Source organism: Mycteria americana, chromosome 3 (genome assembly GCF_035582795.1).
Source record: "Mycteria americana isolate JAX WOST 10 ecotype Jacksonville Zoo and Gardens chromosome 3, USCA_MyAme_1.0, whole genome shotgun sequence".
NCBI classification, from domain to species: domain Eukaryota; kingdom Metazoa; phylum Chordata; class Aves; order Ciconiiformes; family Ciconiidae; genus Mycteria; species Mycteria americana.
The window spans coordinates 92957081-92982255 of NC_134367.1; the positions used below are offsets into that span (position 1 = coordinate 92957081).

A 25175-nucleotide genomic window follows, 5' to 3' on the forward strand; every position below is an offset into this window, starting at 1 on the left:
TGTAGTCAATGTTTTGAACTTTTTTATAAAAAAGCCTTATTTGCTACTGGTATTTTCTTCAGTGGTGCTCATTTCTGATCTGGTTTAAATGATAACTGGAAGGTAGATCTTAGGCACTGCCTATTATGGCTGTGTAGAGCTATATTTTAGAGACCTAAATATAGAAATATTTAAAATATGATGTCATTTTGCATTCCCAGGTTCTCTGTGAATTGTTCCAGTCCTCTCCTCAGCGTGGGAACCTCCCAACCTCTGGAAATATTTCAGGATTTATTAGGAGGCTTTTTTTGCAGCTGATGCTAGAGGATGAGAAAGTGACTTTGTTTCTTCAGTCCCCATGTCCAGTAAGAATTTTTTATATCCATATGGTGAACATGGAATAAATTTAGTCTTAAAAAAAAAAGGGGGGGGGGGGTATATTCAACTTTGAAATGTCAGACAGCAGCATTTCCTACTGAACGCGTTGTGGAATTTTGGAAATGAATGTGTTGGTGAATTGTAACTCAGCATTTTAAAAGAAAATTTAAGGGTCTGTTATAAGACAAAGCCATCTTGTTGAAAACATACTGCTTCTGAAAGAATTGACAACTGAAATTTATCTTATGGTAGACTTTTTAATAGTATCCTTACGCATTAGCAGCAAGTATAGATACAAGTTCTAGTCCTTCCAGCAGTTCTTCATTATCAGTTTCATTGAGGAACAGTCATAGTTTTGATGCTTCAAAATTGGCAGACATCCTTCAGCATTAGCCAAAACACCATGAATAAATTCTTTAGTGGCAAATATTTGGATTAATTTATAAAGCAGATTTATGCTTTTATACTTCACCAGAACACAGATTTATAATTAATGACTGAGTGCTGTGCTCTCAATTGAAGGCTGTGAATAAAGACATATAGGAAAAACAGAAGTTATTAAAAGATCTGATACTCCCATACAAGGAAAAATTATTTTCCGCTTTGGTTTCTGCTGTTCTTACTACATCTCAGAAGTAAAGTACTACATGAGATATTTGACAGGGAAACTGGATCAGATAGTATAAAAAGGAAAAGGAGGAACAAATACAATTTTAGCACAAACATTTAAATGTTTTGTTTTAACCTGGATGACATGAATTGTTAACATGGCCATTGGTAATGTGAAAATAACATCAATTTTCTAATAATTTGTTTTACATAGAACAGATTCTTACAGAATGTTACTAGATATGTAAAAGCAGAAGGAATATCTTGAATAGAAGTTGTCAGATAATTCCGTTTCTTCTATTAAAAACACCAAGAAATAATCCAGCTGTTCTTACTGAAGAGAAGATGATTCCTCCTCTAACATCCAAAAAGAAACGTTGAAATTAATGTGGATGTGCAGCATATACTTCTAGTATACCCAACACCATAATCATTCAAAGATTGGATCCCCATTTTTCTCTCTTAAGTTCTTAACCAAACTGTATTTTATAAGCTAAATTCTGATTGTCATCAAGTATTAAATTTGTTTGATAATACTGCACAACAATAAATTTGTTCTGTATGTGCATATTAGTAAACAGTTCTCCTGATGATAGGAAGAAGGGGACCAGTGGCACTCTCATTGCAGAAAAGTCTGTAAAAAGTTACTGCAAGCAAAGAGTGATACAACATGCAAACACAGCTCAGGCTAAAATATGTTATGTTAAAATATTTGGGATGTTTTAACTAATAGTGACTTAGTTATCCATCATAATAGCAAAAAGTAGATATTAAATCTAGAATAAACTTCATCCTCAAGTCAGAGCAATAAAGAAATTACATTTCTCTACTCCAAGTATATTATGATTTTCGTAATTTAATTTCAGTATTAAGTTTTATTTTCATAAATAATTGCAAGTCTCAATTTTTCAATAAGTGCAAGACACTCTCTTGCACTTGTGCAAGATTGCACAATCTCAATAAGTGCAAGACACTCAATTTTTCTCTCATATACAGCTACATAAAATGATTGGGTTTTTTAAAACAAATATATCATATTGTTTCTCATCCTGAAAAAAATCTAGGCTATTGAATCAAATTCTTTTGAGTTAAAAAATTAAACTTGTTCTAATTTGATGCATTTTTACTGTATACCTCCAAAGTTGAAGGATATGTCAGTTTTCTTTTTTAGCACACAAAAGGTGTAGCTTTATTTTGTTGAGAAGAGTTTATAAGAACTTAGTGTTTTAACTTATTTCTGAATGTTAAAGTCATGTTAAATGTTGACTTTTTTTTCCTTTCAGCTGTATAAAGGTAGAATTAATGCTACTAGTCATGTAATTCAACATCCAATGTATGGAGCTGGACACAAATTTCGTACTCTTCACTTGCCTGTCTCAACAACTCTAGCAGAGGTTCTTGATCGTGTGTCAGGCAAGTTTGCAATAGTTCATGGTTTGTTTTTTTTAAGATACAGTTTCAAAAAAAAAAAAAAGGCATAAACCAAGTATGTCTAACATACATATTTGCAGTGTTCATTGGTAATTGCTGAATGTGAAACAATGGTTTAATTGTAAGCTCTTAAATATGCCTTACATGTTCGATGTAAAATGTACTTTACTGGTCAAATACTGTTTTTTCTGTCTATAAAACTCAGGTGGGGAAGGTGGAGTTTTTGTTTCGTTCTTTTTTGTTTGGTTGGTTGTTTTGGGGTTTCTTGTTTGCTTTTTATTATTAATGTGTTCTCAAATCTCTCTTGGGATATTTGCAAGACCATACAAATGATGCTGCAAATATCAGTCTTTAAACACCCTGTCTTTCATCCAGTCACTTAAATATTCCCAGATTATGTCAGTTAGAGATCCTGGAACTTTTAAAGGTTTATCTCAAGATGAAGATGAAATTGTGTTGCTATGTAAAGGGCATTAATGAAGGCTACATCTGATTTCTGTGGTTATGCGTTTGACTATTATATAAACATTTGAGTTTGCTTACTAAATGGAGGTTGAAAACCATAATTTACTTTTAGGGATTACTTTTAAAATTATATACAATGAGAGGATAATGTTAAGGCATGAATTTATTTGTTAAAGTTCAGTACTTCCAGTTACACTACTTGAATATACATGGAGAGATGAACCCCTCTGTAGGGGACTCTGACCAGACCTCCACAGACCATAATAGGAATTTTGACACCTGAATGGTAGATATCTCAATCTTAAAATGAATTCCACCTTGAACTTTAATGTTTATTTAATACTTTAGAAAATAGAACTATATGTTGAAGATTAGGGTTAGTGATCTTTTTTCAAAAGTAGTTAAAGAGTAGAATTCATACTAAAGGTGTTGTGTCTCTGCCAGAGCTCTCTAGGTAAAACCAGGCAAGATGCAAGTTTATTCTCCTCAAGTAAGAAATAGAGCAAAATTTGTTAGGTCATGTTATGTCAAAAATCAGTTTTCAGCATGTCTAATTAAAAAAAAAGGGGGGGGGGGGAACCCCAGCACTTCCTCTTTACTCTTAAGATGTGGTTCTCAGTAATAGCAAAGAAAAGTCAAAAATCATCACAGCAATTACGATTTTGCCATTTTGCAGATGTGCACTGAAGTGTGTGCACTTTGCACACATCTGACTAGGTATGGATGTTCTTATATGTAGATATATTTGTATGTGTAATTTTTTGGAACTCAGCATAGATCAACTTTTATTTCCGAAGCAGATCTTTGTGGAGTTTGGAGGAACTATTGCTTTTTTTGTGTATCTACTGAAAATCTTTACGTTGAAATTATTATCAAATTCTTCAGGGCAATAAATACGTTACCTAACAAGGTGATAAAAGTACTGTAATGGTATTTGGCAGAATTCTAGACAGAACAAGATGTGTTTTGGGATTTTAATTAAAAAATAGTGAAGCCTGGAAAAATGCTTGAAGCTTGTTTAGCATGGAATAGTTTACTATTTCTTATAGAATTCTGTATTCACTTACTGTCCGGACACAGTCACGTGTGGAATGTGGCTAAGGTCTTCAGATTCTTGTGCAGTTTATAGTCAGAATTACTGTAATGGGTACGATAGTCACTGCAAATGAGGTAGGGATCAATTATTGAGCAGTGACATAAACTGTACTGAATAGCTGCCTTAGTGGTGTATTGTGGTCAACTTGATAGCCAGTGCTAATAGGGACTGGGGAGGGGAATGTGATGATGTGATGTACTATAATGCCTGTAATAGGAATTGATCAAATGCTGACTTTATAGGGCATCATAACTTTGGGGTTTTGCTATGGAATTGTTATTCCTCAGCTTAACTTTCATTTTAAATGGGAAGAATTAATTCTGGAAAAGTTCAGGTTGTTTTATGTTTCACTCCCTCATCTGATGTGATTTCTCTGATGGTATTAAAAGCTTTGTGATACTTACATATCATTCTATGAAGTCCATGGTTAGAATATAGTAAAGAAGACTTGAATGTGTGAGGAGTGAACTGTGTGTTTTGGGTGACGGGGAGAGAGAAGGGATGGACTGGGAGTGGAAAGGAAGAAAAAACTGCCACCACTGCAGCAATAGGAAGTCGTGAAGACCCTGTGTCAGAGGCTGTCCCTTGGCTTAATTTCTTTTTTCTTAACTGTGTTGTAAGTGTCTCAAATTGATTGTGTCATACTTTCTGCAAAAATAAATCGCAATAGGCATGTTCATTTCATACTTCTTCTCCCAGCCCTTAAAAAAAGGGGGGGTGTCTAAAATCATTGCTAAACCTGCCACTCATATCCCTTCACTATAGGAAGAAAATGTGCTGTATCACTGCAGATAGGATTGTCTAGGATGAATACCAGTTGTTTTGTATTTCATTCACCTTAGTCTTAAATTACTGCTCTTGGCTGGTCAGGAAAATTGAACAACAAAACTGGGTATTACCTGAGTACTAAAAATACCATTGCTTAAGGTTCCTCTAATAACTTTATTAATGACCTTTAAATTTTTCAGCAATAAATGGGCATTCAGTCCATGGGACCAAACTAGAGCAACTCTGAAGTTTAATAATAATATTGAGAATTTTTAAAGAAGCCAACACCCAGTCTAAAATAGATAGATAGATACAGCGTGTGAATGTTGGGTCCTGAGTAGAAGCAGTTTTGCACTCTCTATCTGCTTTTGGTCTGCACTACTAACACAGACATAACCAATGTCTTCAGGCACAAATCATAGTATATTTCCAAGGAGGTCAAACTGTATCTCTTTCAGCACCTCACCCACTGGTGATACACAGTTAAAGGTAGCTGGATGCTACTTCTAGGTCTTGAGTCTGTGGTTTTAGCTTAAGGCTGCTGTGGTTATGTGGAAACAAGTTACTACTCAGAAGCCATTAGAGAATTCTTTGGCCACTTTGGTGCCAGTGTTGTACCTTACAAGGGGTGAAATGATCCATTGTCACCAGTAATCAGTAATTTAATAGTTGCTTGCTGATATTTGTGATCTGTACTAATGATTGAACCAAAACATTTGAACTGCAGTTGTCTAATGTTCACTTAAGCAAACAGCACAAGTTTTGGATGTATAATGTTCTTTAGGCATCTTCCAGTATCAAAGGAGCAATCATACTTGCCAGTTCTGAACCTGAGTCAGTATATAACACTAGATACTCAGACCTAAATACAACAATTTGTTTAAATAAGTCTGCAGGTGTCCTTAAAAAAAAGTTTTGGCCTTTTTTGTTGTTGTTGTTTTGTTGGGGTTTTATGGTGTTTTGTTTTGATTGCTGTTTTTTTGTTTGTGGGTTTTTTTGGTTAATCTCATTTTTGGTTGGTTGCAGTGATGTTTTAACATGAATACACTTGACTCATCAGGTGGTGGCTTTAAATTGTTACAGTTTTAAATTGTCAGAGGACAGATTCTGGGGGGAAGAGGGGACCAGAATTATCATAATACCTTAATTCATAGATATTTACAAGACTATTACTGCCTGGGATGGAACTCTAAGCCACTAAAATAGTTGAGAAATAGCCTTGTTAACAGCCTAGAAACTGTCACAAAATCCACTTGATATCTTGAAATGCCTTTCCTCTCCTCTTTTTTTCCCTGTATAGATACACCCAGTATCACAGCTAAGCTAATTAATGAACAGAAGGAAGATAAAGAAAAAAAGAACTATGAAGAGAAAGAAAAAGTTAAAGCAGAAAATGGATTTCAGGACAATTATAGTGTTGTTGTTGCTTCTGGTATGTTGTTTTTCTTCCACCTTCTGAAAAATGGATCTTTCTGATATGGGGGGAGGGGAGGGAATCATATCTTCTAACAATTCTTTTTATTACTAATGATGGTTAGAAAAATTGTAGTGCCCAATTAATCTAACTGGCTGTTAGGCAGCAAAGATTGGTTCCTGGTAGAACTGCTGCCTCTAGCAGGTTATATCCTTTCACAAATTTGTACCTGATATGTTGTATGTTGTATTTTACAAATGTACAAGATTACAAATGTTGTATTTGTAATCTGATATGTTGTGGATGCTGTTGCTAGTGCATTTTACAGGATTTTGTAGAGACATACCTGGAGCTTGGATTATATGGCAATCTATTAGTATTTGTGTACTATTACTGTGGTATAGGTATTACTACCTCTACCTTTTTGTAGTGGCTGGTGCACCAGAGGTTGATCACCTGCTCCCACAATATGCTTTGGAAATAAAAGAATTCATATACTTTGCATGATAACTGGTGCTACTCTGCTAAATCTGTCAGATGGAGATGTAAGCAAAAAAACATGTTATTCCACTTGGAACCCACACAGAATTTTCTTCCAAAGCATTCTCCTTCTAAAAACTAATGTGAAGATCCTTCTGAAATCATTCATGTAAACCTTTCTCCTCCAAAACTGCTATGGAGGTTATAGATTGAACATAGTAATTTTGTAGCAGTACAAGAAGATATCAGTTCAGATGATGGCTGTAGAGATCATTAGTCTTTGTTTGAAGTTACGGGGGGGGGGAGGGTTGTGAGAGATTAATGAACTTCAAACTACCCTTTTCCTATCTAGCTTTCTGCCTTCATTGAGCTACCTCAATTTCACTTACACTTCATGAAGCATGAAGAAGAGATGCTGATTTCCTTTGACTTCTGGCATCAATATTTCTTATGCTTTTTATTTCAGGATTTCAGATGTAGATCTAACTCTAAACTCAAGTGTTGAATAGGGCGGCAGTGGATCTTGGTATATATTTAAAGCAACACAGCTGATTGCTAATTACAGCACCTTTATCTGGAAAGATATTTGCAGTAGGTGCCACTTAAACAGGGTAAACATGTTTGGTAAGATTTAAAATATTAATAGGTCCAAGTGAAGGGTTAAAACATGAATAAAGAATCTGGGAAGAAAAAAAGATAATATACCAAGCTTGAAGATAGGGCATAGTATAGTCAGCTATATCTCATCCCAGTTGCATCTCTGATCATACTGCTTGATATAGCCCATTCCCTATTTAGAAATAAGTGTTTCCTTCTTTTTGTTTGTATTTTTTCCAGTTAAATAAAACAGTTTAAATGTAAACTTAATTCATTTGCATTTGTTTTTACTACTTGTTTGTGAAATCTTTTCTTCTTTTGTCTTTATCTTTTTATGTATTTTGGGGTTTTTTTAGTGTCCTCAGAGCCTCATGCAGCCAGTGTTTAACTTGTTCCCTATTGGTAAAATTAATAGAGAGTAGAGATGGTATCTGGTGCCCTGATCTTCCTGAGACAAACTAGTTTAGTATACTGAGATTACTGGAGAGTGTATTGTGTATTATAGCTGCTCCTACTGATCAGCTGAAACCAGAGTGTATTATACCATTTCAGGTGTGGATGTTGTTAGTTTTCCATCTGCTCTTAGCTGATTATAAGGCAGTAGTTGTATGAGTCTTTGTATTTGGACCTGCTGACTTTTCTACTTGGTCTGTTACCTGCATAGAAGGGTACATGATAGTAGTATAATTTCACTGTACCTTAAGTCAACTTAAGATGTCCTGAAATATGTAGTCTTGCTATATAAGCTCAGTAAGCTTTTATGTACCTATTCTGCCTCTTAATTTTCACGTAGTGTTTACTTTAAAGGTTTTGGCCTAGGCAACTTTAAAAGCATTTTTAAAGACACCTTTCATCATGTGCTATTGTCACTACTGCAGCTGAAATCACCTTTGTAGGTCAGACAAGTGGTTGTTATCTATTGTTTGCCTGCGGAAATGTCTGTCAGTTTAGAAGTTTTTGCCTTTCTTGCTTTCAGTTGAAAAAACAACCTAAAAAAGTTTTACCATACGGCCCATTGCTAGACAGGCTCTTTAAGAGCAGAATCAGAACAGTTTTTGATTTCTCTTTTTTTTTTTTTTGGGGGGGGGGTGGGGTGGGTGGTTGGTTTTTGGTTTGGTTTTTTTTTTTTGATGATATGATCTAGTACAGTTACGGGTTTGGCTTATGTTTGGGGCTCAGGAGGATGCGCAGCCTTGTAACTGTAAAAATACGGGGATTACATCCAAATATATTTTAGACATGAATGCTATTCTGATATTTAATTTGCCAGTGCTGAAAAGTTTGACTTTTTTGCTATCATTGAAGGTATTGAGTACTTTGCATCTTGGCTAGCTGAAGTTACTAAATACCAGAATGACTTTGAATTTCTTACTTGTGTACTAGGTTTGAAATCTCAGTCAAAAAGAGCTGTTTCATCCACCCCTCCACGTCCACCATCAAGGCGAGGAAGAGTGATGGCAGATAAAGTAGGTACCTCTTCCTCAGGAGGAGAATCTTCCAGCAAGACCATTAGTGTTCCCGTCTTTCATCTATACCATAAGCTTCTACCAGGTAACTTTAATAACTGTTTTTAAACTTCAAAATTTTGGTCTTTTTCAGTGGCTGATATGTCATCAGAAACTAGATGTAATGCTAATGGACATCTTTATCTTTCTATTGAGCATCTTGAAGTGTAGAGCCCTTCTGGGTTGGTAACAGCTTTGAACTGGAAGTGGAGCATTATGACATCATAGTGGCTTAACAAAAATAACAATTATGTTGATCTTCCTTGAAGTTTAGTTCCTTGCTCCTAAACAAAATCTCAAAACATTTCCACTTTCACTCAGAAGTAAAAGGGGGGTGGGTTTGTAAGGTTACTCACATTTTCTTTGACCTGCAAGGCAGAACTAAACTGGTATTTGTGCCCTGTTATTTCATGGTCTGAGTAGGAAGCCAACTTGCATTGCTCTCTGGAAGGCTGATTTGCCAGTTCAGGAGTATTCTTGAATTCCACAATACCTGTGATTTCAAAACCAGCATGTCTTAAGCAGTTAGTCATGTTTTACACGTAGCAGGTATGTACACACATTTTATCAGCTATCTGGACAAAGCTGGTGGCAATGTTGTAGTTGGGGCATAGAGAGAGCTCTCTCTCCTATAGAAATTGGTGTGACTGGAATTTTTAACCTTAGATCAGGGATAAAGGACAGGAACATGGGTGAAACTTTAATATTATGCAGAAGAGCTTCTTATCTGTTTTATAGTATAAAAACAAGGAACCAGTTAATGGAATTAAGTGGTAAACTTCTGATCAAAATCATTTTCACCCAATAAAAAACTGAATTTGGAACTTACTACAGAATTATTGGCTTTGAGGCTATCCTATGGCAATTATTAGAGGGATCATATACCTGGATTTAAATATCTAAAATTGATACAGTTAATGCTACTATTTTGGAAAGGAAATCAAAACTTAGTGTCTGAGTATCTAGTTGGTAAAGGTTGACTGTCTACTAATGGTAGTGTAGACCATTCTGTGTTTGTGATCTCGTTGATCACACGTCTTGTGCAACAACTGGTTGTTACAAAAAAGAAGCCATGGAAAGCAGAATCAGTGATGAAAAAAGGAAGAAAACTTCTTCACTTGCATGGCAAGACGTTTTCAATTTTCATTTCTTAAGATACCATCTTCCACTGAAGAAACAGGTTGCTACTAAAGACCTTCCTGGAACTTGTGTTACTTGGTTAAGTACAATCAAGATTAAATGGGCATGCTAAGTGTGTTATATGATTCAACTCTAAAACGTTTCACTTTAGATGTAAGTCTACTTGTTATCAGGGAAAAATTGTTCTGCCTTGAGAGTAACTTGTAATTTCAGGGAAGAACATATTCTTTGTAAACAACAGAGTGGCCAAAATCTTTGAGTAACTGGTCTGGGCTGTATTGCGTGTGCATTTCAAGTCTGTGGTGCTGCTGAGAAGAGTATTCCTGGCAGTGCCATTCATTTTTTCATGCTCAGTTGTGTCCCAACACAAGAGTAGTGAGCTATGCTTGGGACTAATAGGACTGAAAAAGAATTGCAGGTTTCTTTGTTTTCCACTTTTTCCACTTCAGCCATTTTACCTTATGGTCACACACTTTTTTGCCACCACAGTTCAAGGGTGATGCAGGGGTGGGGTTTAATAGTAGGGGACAGGCAGTACCTGCTTAAAATGCACATCAAATTACAGCCTTAGCCATTTGTTAAGTATGCCAAGTGCTTGGACTCTCACAGAGCTGCCTTAGGGAATGTTGGCATAGTTCTCTGATAGTTGGTTCCAAACTGATGGGGCCCCTTTTCCCGAGAGAACAAATGATAAAATTAAAGCCTTGGTTTGGAGCCAGATAATATTTAGTCTACTTGGCACCTGTGGTACAAATAATGAACAGCACCTGGACATGTACGTTAAAATAACCTAATCATAATTTTCCTCTCTGACTCAATGCCATTGTTGTTTAGGCCAACCGTTACCAGCTGAAATGACGCTTGCCCAGCTTCTGACTCTGCTGTATGACCGTAAACTCCCTCAAGGATACCGATCAATAGATTTGACAGTTAAGCTTGGTTCCAAAGTCATCTCAGATCCAAGCTTATCAAAAACAGACTCATTTAAACGTCTTCACACAGAAAAAGGTGAGGGTTCTTACTTTTTTGGTGTCTTCCTTTTTAAAATGCTTTTATTTTGGACGAAAATGGGTTTGATTTTCTTGGTAAGAAACAGCAGTTTTCTGTAGTTTCTTGGATGATGTTCCTGAGTTATTCTCTACAAGACAAGTGCTAAACGTCATGATAAAGAACAAATTCATTGCCTGTCTTTAGATTATATCTATAAGATGCACCAATATGATTGTTCTGGTTTCACTTTTCTTTCTTTACTGTAGTGTTGTATCTGATATGATTATATGACTGTATAGATATCGTGTATTTTATTTCTTGACATGTATACCAGTTCTCTGTAGTAAGTGTTTGTGCTGATAACCAGGGCAGATTAAGTATTGCAGGAGCTGCTTGAAACCATATGATTTACAGAAGCCTGTGAGATTTTTTTTTTTATTGCGGCAACTTGGTACTTAAGTGCTTCTTTGAAAATGGGAATTATTCTCAAGACAATTATTTTTGACGTTTTCTAGTCTGATCTGTTTCTTGCTAAGGTTTTTTCTAATTGCTTGCTATCTACTTATGCGTAGTGCTGGGGAAAGGGGAGGGAGGAGTTGTATCCCAGGAAACTGTTTCGAAATGTTTTTATATAAGTCCTTAGAGGAATGGGACCTTGAAGTTAAGCTAAGGTGATCTGCTGATCACCAGCCTGCTGATACAGCATGGAATTACGAAGTTCATCATTTGGCTATTTTAAGACGGGGGCTTCTTGTAAAAACTGTTCACTTGATAGATCAATCTCCTTCTAGAAAAGATAAAACACAGAAAAAAGAGTTGGGGGGAAAAGAAAGTATTTTTTTGCTATCTGGTCTGAGCTAAGTATTTCATGACTCCAAATAATGGCTGGATATACAGATCTCACACTATTGAGATGCCTTTCTCTTTCGAATAATATTTTTCTTTTGTTTTGCTGTTTATTTAAATTCTAAACCTATAATAATTTTTTTTCTGTTTGAATGAACCTCAAAAATCATTAGAGGAGGTTTAGTTTAGTAGTAGAGTTGCGTGTGAAAACATGAAGGTTCTCTTTGAACTTTTATTAAGTTACTAGGCTTTCTTTTTTTTTTTAAACTTGAGATGAATACTTTTGAAAATTTCACTTTATTATAACAAATCCATTGATCTATGGTACTATACAGCAAAATATGAGTGACATTCAACTGTCTCACAATCACCACTCATCAGTTATGAAGATTAGTGCTACTGCTTTTACATTACTAGTTTTTTATATCTATAGAAATCATTCTTAAATATCAGTATTTCCTTACTTGCTGCTTAAAGTAGACTTTTTTTTATCTGTGGTGAACAGATTTTATAGCTTCACATGGTGTCTCCACAGCTGCATTACTACTACTGTACTTGAGGAAAAGTCATTTATTTATATTTTTTTCTGTGTGCTTCAGTGCCTTTGTTTGAGATCAGCAGTTTTCCATAGCTGAAGTGCATGACTTCACTGAAAACCTGCAGAGCATTCATGGAGGTGAAATGGTTTAAATTGGGTTATAAGAAAATTAACTAAAGCAAGTACTGGAGAATCATACTTAAGTGTAACTCCTTGCAACAATGTTTAAGATGTGAAAGGGGTAGCATTATATTTGCACTCATAATAAAAGATCTGCCTATACCCTTACTCACTGATAACATATTTTTCAAGTGTCTTTTGTCGAGAAGCATTTGACCTTAGTGATCTTTCTGAGCATTCTGAATATCTGTGTGTGTCTATTTTCTTGTTTTCCTTCTTTGGGAAAGCTTACAGCTTTTTTTTTTTTACACTGTAAAACAGTGTAAAACAAAGGGGTGAGTCTTGCTTCAAAATCTTTATTTCAAAATTTTCCTTATCAAGGAAATCTAGCCTTTCTCTTGGTCTGATCAATTCATTGTATTGCAGCAGTTGAACTGTAAATCATGTTCAGGCTAGCATGGTGGAATCCTCCAGGTGTCTGATGGAAGGTACTCCCTTGCTGAGACTAGCATGTTTGCAGACATCCTCACCTATCTGTGGTGATAGGGAAAACTTCCACAGAAGTGTTTTCTGTCTGTGACCTTATGAACAGTAGATATCAAAGCTGTATGTACTGGAAGTGTTATGTTTGGGCTCGCTTTTACAAGGGTTATCCTGCTTTGGAAGTGTGTGTGATCTTTTCTTATTTCTCATAGTCCATCAGGTTGAATTAAGGAGAATTGATGTACATACTCCTACATATCCCTGATTTGAGCCTATTAAATCTGATACTTTGATCACATTGCACCGTAGCGATGTGCTCCTCCCACAACATATCCGTGATGTCCTTGTAACCTGGTGCTTCTTGCACATTTAAAAGTTGAGAATTAGGATGGGGAAAGACCTGCTGTTTCCCATTCCCTTTCAAATTAGGGAAGAAAAAGTTTTAAAAGATGAAGTATCTGTGGTTAAAACTTAAAAAAAAAAAAGTTGGTTTTGGTAGCTCCATGAATTATACTTTAATGTGCTTCTGTGTTTTTACAAGTATATAATAAATCATAGCATGTGTGCATAAAAGCATTTTAAGTATAACCATGGATTTTCAGCTGGTTGGATATCTCATAGCGAAGAGATACTGAGTCCACTTGATCTATGCTGCCTTTTGATGTGTATATACTGTGGAGGCTTTGAGGACCACTGTATTACAGTATTTAACAACATAATCTGCAATACATATTCTTTAGATAAAATAAATTTAACATTCTCTGTGTTCTCTTTGCCTGTGGTAATGAGCAGAGGGTTAATTTTTGGCAAAATGAATTGTGGAAGGGTTCTATATATACAACTTGGGTATATCATTGTTTAAAATTATCTTTTTGTCTGTTGTATAAGATATTACGGTGCGCAGTCATAAACTGGGAGGATGAAGGCTAGTAGAAAGTTAAAAATAGAGATCTTGATCTTTTTTATGGGGAAGAATAGAATTAAATTTCATAGCTTTGGCAGAGGGGCATTTTGATACCTCACACAGGAGATGTGAGAATGATAGATGTGGTGAATGATAGGTGATGGGACTTTGTGGATGGTGAGTTAAATGATGGGAAAGGGGAAACAAAAAAAAAATATTCTTCAGCATTTTTGAGCAAAAAGCAAGACTAAGTAAGGTTATCTTTCCTTTCTTCAGCTATAAACTCTTTATCGGAGAGGAACAAACCTACTCTTACCTCCTAGATGTGTTAAAAAATGTCATACTTCCAAAGTTAACAAAATTTTGAAGGCATAGATCAAATTCTAATAAAACATAAAATTCTAATAATTAACATGTAACCCTGTATAAATAATCCCAAGTTATTACATGGATCTGCCATCATTGGCAAAAGGTACCACACATACTTTTCTTTTCTTTTGATACTCTGGTACTAATTCATTTCAGGTTCTTGACTCAGGTTTTGCTTAAGAAGGAACTGCTACTTTTGAAGTACACTTTTAAGTGAGGATGAAGAAATAAACAAAATATTCATGATGATGTATTAATTTCTTTTACCCCTGTGTTTTTGTAGAGCATGCAGATTTACTGGGACCATGCCCTGAAGATGAAGCAATCAGTCCTGGGGATGAGTGTATGGATGCAGTTCTAGATGAATCGCTTCTTGAAACCTGTCCCATTCAGTCTCCGCTGCAAGTTTTCGCAGGAATGGGTGGATTGGCCCTTATTGCAGAGAGACTCCCTATGCTTTATCCTGACGTAATTCAGCAAGTGAGTGAAAAAATCAGTGTAGAAAAACATGCTAAGAATGTTGTGTGTGTGTGTTTCAGGACAGTATTTTCCTCATATTTCTCTATAGTTCAGTTTGACATCTCAGTTATGTGGGGAAGCTGCTTTAAAATAGGCGAGTGCATAACTCCACAGCCCAGTCCAGCTATACATGCTGCTTCCCTATACATGTTATAGGCTGTTTGAGTAGCCATGTCCTTGTGGAACAAATGCACAAATTCAGTGTTGCTGCTTGCCTCGCTTCTGTTAATTCATAAAGTATCTTGGAGGGTGCAGTAACATAAAGTTGCTGATGAACTATAAAGCCATAGTTGCTTATCATTTAATTGCTCATGTAAGTGTACCATCAGATGGTTTTTTTATGGTTAATTGAAATTCAATTCTCAAAGCAGATTATATAATTTTATTTTAGATTTATTATTATAAATAATAAATAACTATCATCTTAATTATCTTTATAATCATAAATACTGTATCTAAAAATAAAATTATATAATAATAAACAATATATGTTGTTTATTTGTATACTTATAATTATGTATAGAATTTCCCTGGAGGTGCTGATAGGCATTTCAAAAGTGTCAGTTAGTGGCATTAGTGCAGAATTACTCCTTTGGCTGCTGTTCTAGGTACACAATCTTTATTAAAAAGGGAAAAAACAATCTTTGAATTATTCAAATTCTATTTGGCTATGTTTTTTAAATTTTTGCCTGATATTCCTAATGGGAAAGATTGTCAATATTTATTCCCTTTGAAATTAACTTAATCATGAATTATGAGTGCTGTTCAGTACCCTGACTGCAAAACTATGGTAGGAATAGTAACCCTGTATTGAGACCGGATAATTAGTATGAATCCTTTGTAAATAGTTCTGTGAAGATGTTTTAGAAGTCTAGTATCAAGCCTGTTCAAAAATTAAAAGTTAAGGAAATGTGTTCACGTAAGCAATTACTGTATTTTGAAATCCAAGAGAGATAACACGTACTCTGTATTGAAGAAGACTGATTCATGGAATTCTGCAACATATGAAAGGCAGCTTATGGCCATGAGAAATGTTATCCCTTTTTTCCTTCTTTTTCGGTAGTCCTGGGAAGTTATTTTCTTTGCACAGTTTTTTTAGCTTCAGATATAAGTTTGGATTCAAATACTGAATAAGAATTCTGTGATCCATAAAAACAAATTAAGTACAATAATACCAAATAGAAGATTCAGAGTGAAGACTGGTGAATTCTCCAGGCTCTTCGTTCTTTAATTTTACTTTTATATTTCTCTAACTCACTGATACTTCTGATTCTCTTCATGTGTAGATGATTGGAATAAATGCAGCTAAACATGGCTTTGACTTTTAATTAGGAATTTGGTATTCTAAATACATTCTGCAAGGACTTTTCAGATTATTCTTTTCCAGTTTAAATCATTCTGGTGATAAGTACTAAAACTTTAAATATGATTCCATCAGTTCATCTGAATAGCATAAAAGCCTGAAACTTCTGTGATGTTTAATTATGAGAGGGACCTGGGTGTCATACTTTTGTTTTAACTGAGTGTATGACTGTTTCCTGGGGAACTGTACAACTGTTACCCCCCTTAAACTCTGATTCCCATCATAATGCCTGGCTGTATGTCCTTTATGAACAGTCCTCTGTTCATAAAACAAAACTACTGACTGTTGTGTTAGATCATAATAGTAATGAAGTCTGCCAAACCAATCAAAAGCCCAAAAGGAGCACATGAGTTGCTACAAGAGGGCTAAGATACCCAGATTTCTTCTTAGTTTTTAAAGGTATTATGATTCATTGTTCTCATATTTGCAATATGTAATTAAAAATTAACCACTTGAGTTCACACTGTTTAATGTTAAAAATAAAAGGGCCATTTCTTATTTAAGTCTGATATATAAACTAATCTTTGTATTGTTTATTTGTGTGTAATTTATGTCTCCTATGCCTCTAGATTTTAAGCAACATGTTTTTAACTGAGGATTTTAGGTTGGCAAAATACAGTTGCTTGCTTGTGTAGGCGGGACTTTCTAGAACTGTACTGAAAATACAACAAGTATTCCCTTTTTAGCCATTTAGCCTGGTCCTTGTATCTGTAAATGGTAGTGTATTTCATATGACTTTTTAATGGTGTCCTATGTTAAGATTGTATGTCCTTTAGATCCTAACTTTAATAAAATTTTTGCCTAGGTGATTAACTGAACGACTACCAAATTTTTTTGTTGTTTTTGTTGATTAAGGTGAGCACTCCAGTGGTTACATCGACCACGCAGGAAAAGCAGAAGGACAGTGATCAGTTTGAATGGGTTACCATTGAACAATCAGGCGAATTGGTGTATGAAGCACCAGAAACAATTGCTGCAGAACCTCCACCGATCAAGTCAACAGTTCAGACTATGTCTCCCATACCCGCGCATTCTTTGGCTGCCTTTGGTTTATTTCTTCGTCTCCCGGGCTATGCTGAGGTGCTGCTAAAAGAACGGAAACATGCTCAGTGTCTGTTGAGATTGGTGTTGGGAGTTACAGATGATGGTGAAGGAAGTATGTGCTGCAATTATTATGTTTCTTTGTAGACCACAGCTAGATCATTTTACTTAAATGTATTTACACTGCAATGCTTTTAGCAGGAAGTTAGAATTGATTTGTGCAGAACTGTGTTGCTATAGCATCTTTGATAGTCTGTTGTCTCTAATATTAAATTCTGTCTGGCAAAGTTGTCTCACAATCATCAGTATTCAAGTGTTCTCATCTAGATGTCAGAGTAATTGTAAAATAACTGCTGATAAAACTTACAGTAACACTGTCAAGATGATAGTGCGCTCAGACAGAACGATCTGAGTAGCTGGGTATGCTCAACTAATTGAGCAAACGTCGTATACTTCTGCAACCAAATGCAGAATAATATGGATAGGAGCATAGCTACAGCAGATGTAGAATAAACTGTTGAATAACACTGTTAGAAAAGGAGAGAAAGATCTAAAGATCATAGTGATCAAATTAGTTGAGCAGGAGCTTTACCTTAATGGTGTGAGTTCACCTTAATGGTGTGAGTTCAAAGGGAGAAACGGGGTGTTCTTCGATGAATGAACAGATGAGCTGAGAGACAATTTGTAGTGTCTTTGCAACCAAACCTGGAATTCTGTATATAGTTCTAATACTTGTATTTTTTAATGTTTTGAAAAACTGGAAGAGTGTACGTGAAAGATGTTTTAATACTTTTAAGACATTTCCTTTCATTGTGACTTTGAAAAGAATGCTGGTTTTTCTATGCAGCAATCAACTGAAGTTAGTCTCTATTCAGCAGCCTGTAGAGTAGTGGACAATGCGTAGCTTATAAGACCAACTGAGAAACTAAGAGTCTTGTTTACCCTCCCTTCTGTTTATGTTTTTATTTCTCTTGTATTTAGGTACAGGACAGTAGACAAGAATAAACGGGATAACAAAAATTCACTCTGCCTGCTTACTCCTACCTAATTTAAGTAGTAATTAACTGAAGGACTATATGCAGTCCCTCAGATTATGTTCTTGAGTGGTTCCAGTCCCTTGCTATTGCAAACAATTTTATATCCTTTCGGTTTTTTGGTTTTGGGTTGGTTTTTTTTTTATTGAAGAGGCCAACTCAAACCCTTAAAATTTGGGTTGCTTTCTTTTTTGTGTGTGTGCATTCACTCTTGTTATTGGAATACAGTTCCAGAACATCATTTTCCTGATAGGTAGGGACTGTGTTAATTTTCAGCCTAAATTTATTCATATCCAGTTTGTGCCCATTTATCATTGTGCCAGCATTGTTCCTCATCATAAATAGTTCTTCTTTCTCCGATGCATTTGTTGACAGGAATTGTATTCCCTCTTAGCCTTTGTTTTTGTGGGACTAAACAATTTCTCCATTCCCTAAGGCAAACATCTGAATTCAACTCTTTACGAAATGTGGGGTCAATTGTGCACAGTAATCTGCATTAGTTCTCTTTATAAAGTGTTAATATTTTCCTTTTCTGTTGGAAATGCATCTTGTCATACACCTAGAATCTCTTTAGTTTCTTGCATAATATGAAGAGCTGCACTTTAATCTATAAGCCATGGATTTATAACATGGATTCATTTGTCTGTGAAAATAAATTATTTCACAGATAAATAATTATTTGTCTGTGAAAATAAAAAATAAATTATGGGCAAATGTTTAGATTTTCTTTTTTTGTTATCTTGTCATTTGGCTAAACCTGCAGTTCTGGAAGTCTATCAGATGGGTTTTTTCCAGAGATGTTCAGTTTTATTTATAAAGATCCCAGTCAGAGGACTTTTGCTTCCTTCTTGCTATATTGTCTTTACAAAGAATATCAGATAGATATGAATTAACTCATGTGTATGCATGTGTGTGTGTAGATACCTATACATACAAATGTAGGCATACATATTTGTAATGTATTTCGGTTTAGACCTCTGGATGATGATATAGCTGATAAACTCTAAGAATGAGGGAGAAAATAATATAAATATATTTAAAATAAGAAGCAAACTTCTGAACAGAGTTGGCTATTTTGAAGTAATGTCAGTTGTCAAATATCTCTATTTACATATGCACTAGGGAAGGAATGTGAAATGCATTGTTAAATACAGAAAAAATTGAGACAGTTTCCCAAATCCAAGTACGTTGCATTAATAGGTCACTCTATTATTTGAAATGTGGCTTTTAAAAGAAGTAATTTTTGCTCATAATGCAACAGGGCTAAAAATTTTAAATAATTGTACTACAAAATTCAAACATGCAGCTCATCTAATTAACATTATGTTAGTATTTCACCATGTATTCAACTTGAATAGCATCACAGCTTGGATTGTGTCAGTGACTTAATTCCCACTTTGAGCACATGAATGTGAAAAAAAATCCTACATCATGATAAACTACAGCTCCTTGTCAGGTGAGCTGCTATTAGCTGACCATGTGCATTCTTTAACTTGCTGTAGTTGGAATGTTTTAAAAAATAAATAAATCAATAAAATTAGTCCAAACCACCTTTGTTTTCTTCATTCAGAAATACAACCTGAAGTGTAGTCAAATACAGAAGTATACTCGCTATTATTCACAAACTAAGTTTTCTCCCTGGAAATGGCTAATCAGATTTTATAACTTTGGTTCTTAACCAAATCCATAAAGGAAATAAAGAAACATTCTTTCTTCTACACTCTTCTCCTGCTGGAAATTTTTTGTGAAGAGAAACCTAATATTAGATAGCTTACTATATGCAAATGCTTAAGTCCTTAGTATATTTCTGTATGTGTGGTTTATAAACTGTTGCAGAGATTAACAGGTTGCATTGAACTATTGAAAGAAAATGTGGTTTTGATATTTTTCTTCTTCAATCTAGGTCATATCCTGCAGTCTCCTTCAGCAAACGTGCTTCCAACTCTGCCCTTCCATGTGTTGCGTAGTTTGTTCAGCACTACACCATTGACTACTGATGATGGAGTACTGCTTAGGCGGATGGCACTGGAGATTGGGGCTATACATCTTATCCTTGCTTGTCTGTCTGCTCTAAGCCACCATGCACCAAGAGTGCCCAACTCTAGTCCCAACCAGGCAGAGGTAAGTTTAGCAGCAGAATAATTGCCACTGAGAAGCAGTAAGAGTTTTAACTATAAAAAAGAAAATAATCTTCATGCTTTCATTACAGTCTAATTTCTGCAGAGCTGGCATTTGAATGAAAAGCAAAAATAATTAGAAAGTACTTGATTAAGTACTTGTCCTTGCAAATTGCAAATAAACATAGTAATAATGAAATTTAACCAACAAAGAAGGTTTGTCATGAGACATTAAGGTGTAGTCAGTTTCTTTCACAGGACCTTCTTTTCAGTGCATGAGAGGCATAATGCTCAATGGATGGTGGTTCTTTAATCCTCATTAGATAGCATGACCTCATTACCTTATTTAGCATTCATCTAAACACTACTGGCTGCAAATTAGTTCCTCTTAAATGCTTCACAAACATAAATGAGTTGTGAAAATTAATGAATTAATGCAGTGATTTTTTTTATCCCCTTTTTATTGATGGGGAAATGCGATCCAAAGAGAAAAATTTTCCATAGCATTCAAGATCCCAAGTGAATCTCCAAAATTAAACTTTTTCAAAAAAAAAAAAAACCCCTGTATTATACTACCCTCTATTGAGAACATGTATCCCCTGATTTTTTTTAAGATTATGAGTTGCCATTTCTGCATAACATACCAATTGTCTGTAAAAGCGTTTAAAAAAAATTCATGACTTGCCCTCTTTAGCATCTTTGTGGCAGAGGCTTGCATGAAAAAGTTCCTGGTGGCTAAATATGGATAAGCAGATGCAAAATATAGGGCTGTCCATATTTTAGCAGCTCTGATACTGATGAGGGGTTGAGCAAAGAAGAGATAAAGCTGTAGATGAGAATAATTCACTTTAATGGCTAGTCAAATTTAAGGGGAAGCTGAGATATTCTGTTCCTAATGGGGTATCAAGCTTCTGACACATTAACGCCTTAACATTACTGTGCTTTTGGAGGGAAAGGGCAACCATTAATTCTTATCTCTGCTTCAGTTGTACCATGACCCCTTAAACAGCTTGCTTTCTCATAATTCATATCTATCAGGTGATAGATGGTAACTTGAAACTGGAGATCCATCAGGCCTGCACCGAGGCTTCTATTTCTGGGGCGAGGCTTTCCCTTAAGTGCTTTAAGTCAGTGCTCATGACAGTCCTCTTGAGTGTTAAAGGCACAGCATGTTCATGAGTGATGTAATGAGTAATGTCTACATGAGAATAACCACACAGCTGTTTCATCACCAAGATGCATTACATTCCCAGTGTAAAACTTAAATGGTGATTCCAGACTACTGTCAGTATGGTACTTCATAGGTGATACCTTTTTTTTTACCATTGCAGTCTGTTCATACATAATTTCTTTTCCTTCAAGTGTAATTCTGAACAAAGTCACTGAAGAAGATCTGAACAGAAAATGAAACTTTTCACAGCTGTAAATCAAATATTACAAATTAAAGTTGGGCACCTACTCATGTGACCTGGTTTCCAGTAAGGCTAATTGTTACTGAGTAACTCTAATAAAAGTAGCAAGTGTTCATTGCTTTGGAAAATGAGGTCACTTCTTTAGGGTGCTAAATATATAATTAGGAAAGCATTAGTTAAAAAATGATTATGAGTTTTTTTTCTGCATCCTTTTTGCCAGAGATCTGGTAAACTTTCAAAGTTAGCATAAGTAGTTAAATAGTTTCATAAGGGCTAAGCAATATAATTCTGGAGTTATGTTAGTAATATGCAGTGATGCAGACCATTGGAAAAAGCTGTACAAGCACCTTTGGAAAAATGCTCTGTCTCAGAACATTTTAAGGACAAGGTATTTCCCCCCTATTATCTGGAGAGGAAATAGTGTATGTTTCAGTGACCCAGAGATAATGTGTCAGAGCTATACATGTAGCTTACACCTCTTGCCATTTTGAAGCTTTTATTCAAAATCAGCACATGCTTGAGCATCTTAGCATTTTGGTTGTATACTTTTGATGACATTTCTACTTCCATTCATTTTATCTAATTATGCTATTAAACTTGACTAGGTGTTAAACAGTAATAATTACAGACCTGTGATGTTTAGCATGATATGGATTAAGTAGCATTTTAATACCTTTAATCATTGAAGCAGTGACAGTATCTTAAAAGAGAACAAAAATGGACTTGAAGAAGAATCACTTGCAACAATTTAGCTCTGACCTGTACTGGAACTTCATGTACGTGGCATAGTCTTTCCTATCTAAAGTTTTTAATTCCCCTGAACCCCAACAATACCTTTATTAAGTTAATAAATTGGGATTACCTTCTTTTGCAGAACAAAGGCTTTCTAAAGAATTGGTTCATAAGGTTAAAAAAGGGAAATTATTGTGGGGTTTTTGTGTTGCTTTTTTTTTTAACTTAGCCACAGGTGTCCAGTACACACAGCAGTGCATCAACAGAAGAACAACAGTTGTACTGGGCTAAGGGTACAGGCTTTGGAACAGGCTCCACAGCTTCAGGATGGGATGTTGAACAAGCTTTGACTAAGCAAAGGCTAGAAGAAGAGCATGTGACCTGCCTTCTACAGGTGTGTAATAATGAAATTTTGATTAATGATAAGCACTTGAAATGTTAGAACTTGGATAATAAAAATCGAGCTTGTATTTTTTTCAGTCATATAGCACAGTAATTGTGTTATTTTGGGGAAAAAATTAGTTTACAACCACCTGTCTACATGAAAAATGGTATAGATCATATTTTGAGTGAGGCTGTTTTCAAACGTCAGTAAGCTGCTGCATAAAAAAGACCTGAGTGGGTAAGCCTGGGTGACAGTTCTGAATTAGAAAATGAACTAAGAAGCATTCCAGTGTATTTCCCTGGAGCTGTCACATATCTCTGTGGACATAACTGCATTCAGTCAAAAGTAAAGACTGTCCATTGAAGGAGGAGGATGCAGGAATAGGCATTTTGGTTTGGGTGCCAAATAATCTTACCTATTCATTTCTTGCATATTTTTGCTCTGCTTTAAGAAAATGCCCATAGTTGTTACTGGCGTGCATGAATGTGTTATGTCAATATAACAAAATCTCACTCACACATAGTATAAAATCATGACTATGTCAATTAAATGACAATAGTAAATCACCAGTAAACATCCAGATCTTAGTAAAACTCTGATGCCTTCCAAATGCCTCATGCTAAGGAGAAGAAAATCCTGCATAATTAGACTTTTCAGTCCATTGTGAAATGCGACCAACCCCTGTTATCTTAGGTCAGTGTAGGGAAAATGAGATTCTACCTAGTCATCAGAAATTTCATTCACAGAACTGTCAGCTCAAATGCGTTACCTAACCTCACTGCTGGGGTAGAGCACAAAGGAGATGAAATTCTGAAAATGCCCATGTCCTGACTGATGAAGGTATCATTTTGATGTAGTCAGTTGTTCCAGTCACTGTAGATTACAAGGCACAAGTATCATGTCCCTTGCAAAAGCAAAACAAATAAAATCTGAAACAATTTTCCTAGGCAAGAAAGAGGAAAATCACCTGAATTACTCTTGGCGAAGCTTCTAGGCAATATTCTGTAGCATGCCATGCAGAGGTTTAGCTATAATTGTCGTAATTCATGAGGTAAGGAGGCATTTGCTTTGGGCAGTCAACAATTGTAGGAAGAAGTAGAAAAACTCTTCACCATTTGCTGAAGATGTCAGTCAGTTGTACAGCAGACTTTGCCTGGTCCCTTCTCTAGAAAGGTTGTTTAGAAAAATTCTATTGTACAGAGAGCTGATAAGATGCTGCAGCAAAATACCATGAGTAATGGGGTTAGAGCAAAGAGGGAGAATGAAAGAAAGACGAGGCTAAAAAGGTGAATAGAGCCCCTGAGGCTTCAAAGAAGACAGCCTTTCAAGACCTGAAGTTACTTAATTTGAGAGTACAGCTGCACAAATCAGACCCATGGTTGTAGGTCTTCAACACTCGCTAAGGGCCTGTGAGCTCAGCAAGAGCTCTCCTTGGGACGAGCAGGTGTGCAGCCGTGAGGTGGCTCCCCCGCCGGCGCTGAGGGGAAGTCTGCTCTTAGTTTACTGAGGGAAGAGCCATGCTCACAAGTGGTTGTTCCAAGTCACTGTCATGCTCACCGTAAGTTGTTGTTTCATCTGTAAACCCTGAAGTCCCATCCAAAGGAAGTTACAAGTGTTTTTAAAACATTTGCAGTTAAAAAAAAAAAAAAAAAATCTTTTGTTGCTAGTGGGTGTTCTGAAGTGAATGAGACTGATCAGCTGCATGTCTCAGTAGTGTGAGCTGGCAAACTCCTGCTTTGAGTAACTCCAGCAGTTTTGTCAAAATTCGTATTAATTGATCTCTTAAAGCCATTCAGAATTGTAGTAGCTATTTAATTTTAGCATTAGCCAAAGTTGGAATCATAATCTAATAACTGTATGGAATTTCTTCCGAGAGATCTTTGGGGCTGCTGAAATAAATACCAGTACTGAATTAGCGAAATAGCTAGTGAAGTATTATGATGCCTTCCTTAAGGAAGGAAAGTCAAAGTTCTTTTCCCTAAAATAAATCATATTTGATTAAATATTTTTGTGTATTGCAGGTTCTTGCCAGTTACATAAATCCTGCAGGGAGTACATCAAATGGAGAGACCCAAACTAGCCATGAGGGGAGAGGACAAAACAGCAGTGCTCTTCCATCTGTTCTCCTAGAGCTACTCAGTCAATCTTGCCTCATCCCAGCAATGTCGTCATACCTCCGCAACGATTCAGGTAATGTGCCATTGTCTCCTTCTAAATCAAAGTTGACTGACTTCTGTCAAATAAATTTTTATATAAACAATAGGTAGTTCTGGCTAGTTTCAGTGCATTTGCCAATTTAGAATTGTACTAATAGAGAATTCACTTGAGCCTTAAAAGCAAAATGATAGTGTTTGTTAAAATACTCATTTGTTTTAAGAGTTTAAACTTTGTTGGTTTAATGTCTTTTTTAAATTTCAAATTTAATTCTTAAACTGTTGAAATTGACAAGAAAATAGTATT

At 35.6% G+C, this 25175-nt stretch overlaps 1 protein-coding gene across 9 annotated transcripts in view; it reads left to right on the forward strand.

Annotated features, from left to right (window-relative positions):
• Nucleotides 1-25175, forward strand: part of BIRC6 (baculoviral IAP repeat containing 6) — a 190681-nt gene that overhangs the window by 109196 nt on the left and 56310 nt on the right. For all 9 annotated transcript variants that reach the window (XM_075496117.1, XM_075496108.1, XM_075496112.1 and 6 more), the window contains 10 exons: nt 201-344; nt 2250-2379; nt 6027-6158; nt 8601-8768; nt 10697-10870; nt 14396-14592; nt 16850-17150; nt 19973-20190; nt 22560-22724; nt 24737-24905. In XM_075496117.1, coding sequence (XP_075352232.1) covers nt 201-344; nt 2250-2379; nt 6027-6158; nt 8601-8768; nt 10697-10870; nt 14396-14592; nt 16850-17150; nt 19973-20190; nt 22560-22724; nt 24737-24905 — 1798 coding nt within the window. The remainder of the gene's footprint in view (nt 1-200; nt 345-2249; nt 2380-6026; nt 6159-8600; nt 8769-10696; nt 10871-14395; nt 14593-16849; nt 17151-19972; nt 20191-22559; nt 22725-24736; nt 24906-25175) is intronic.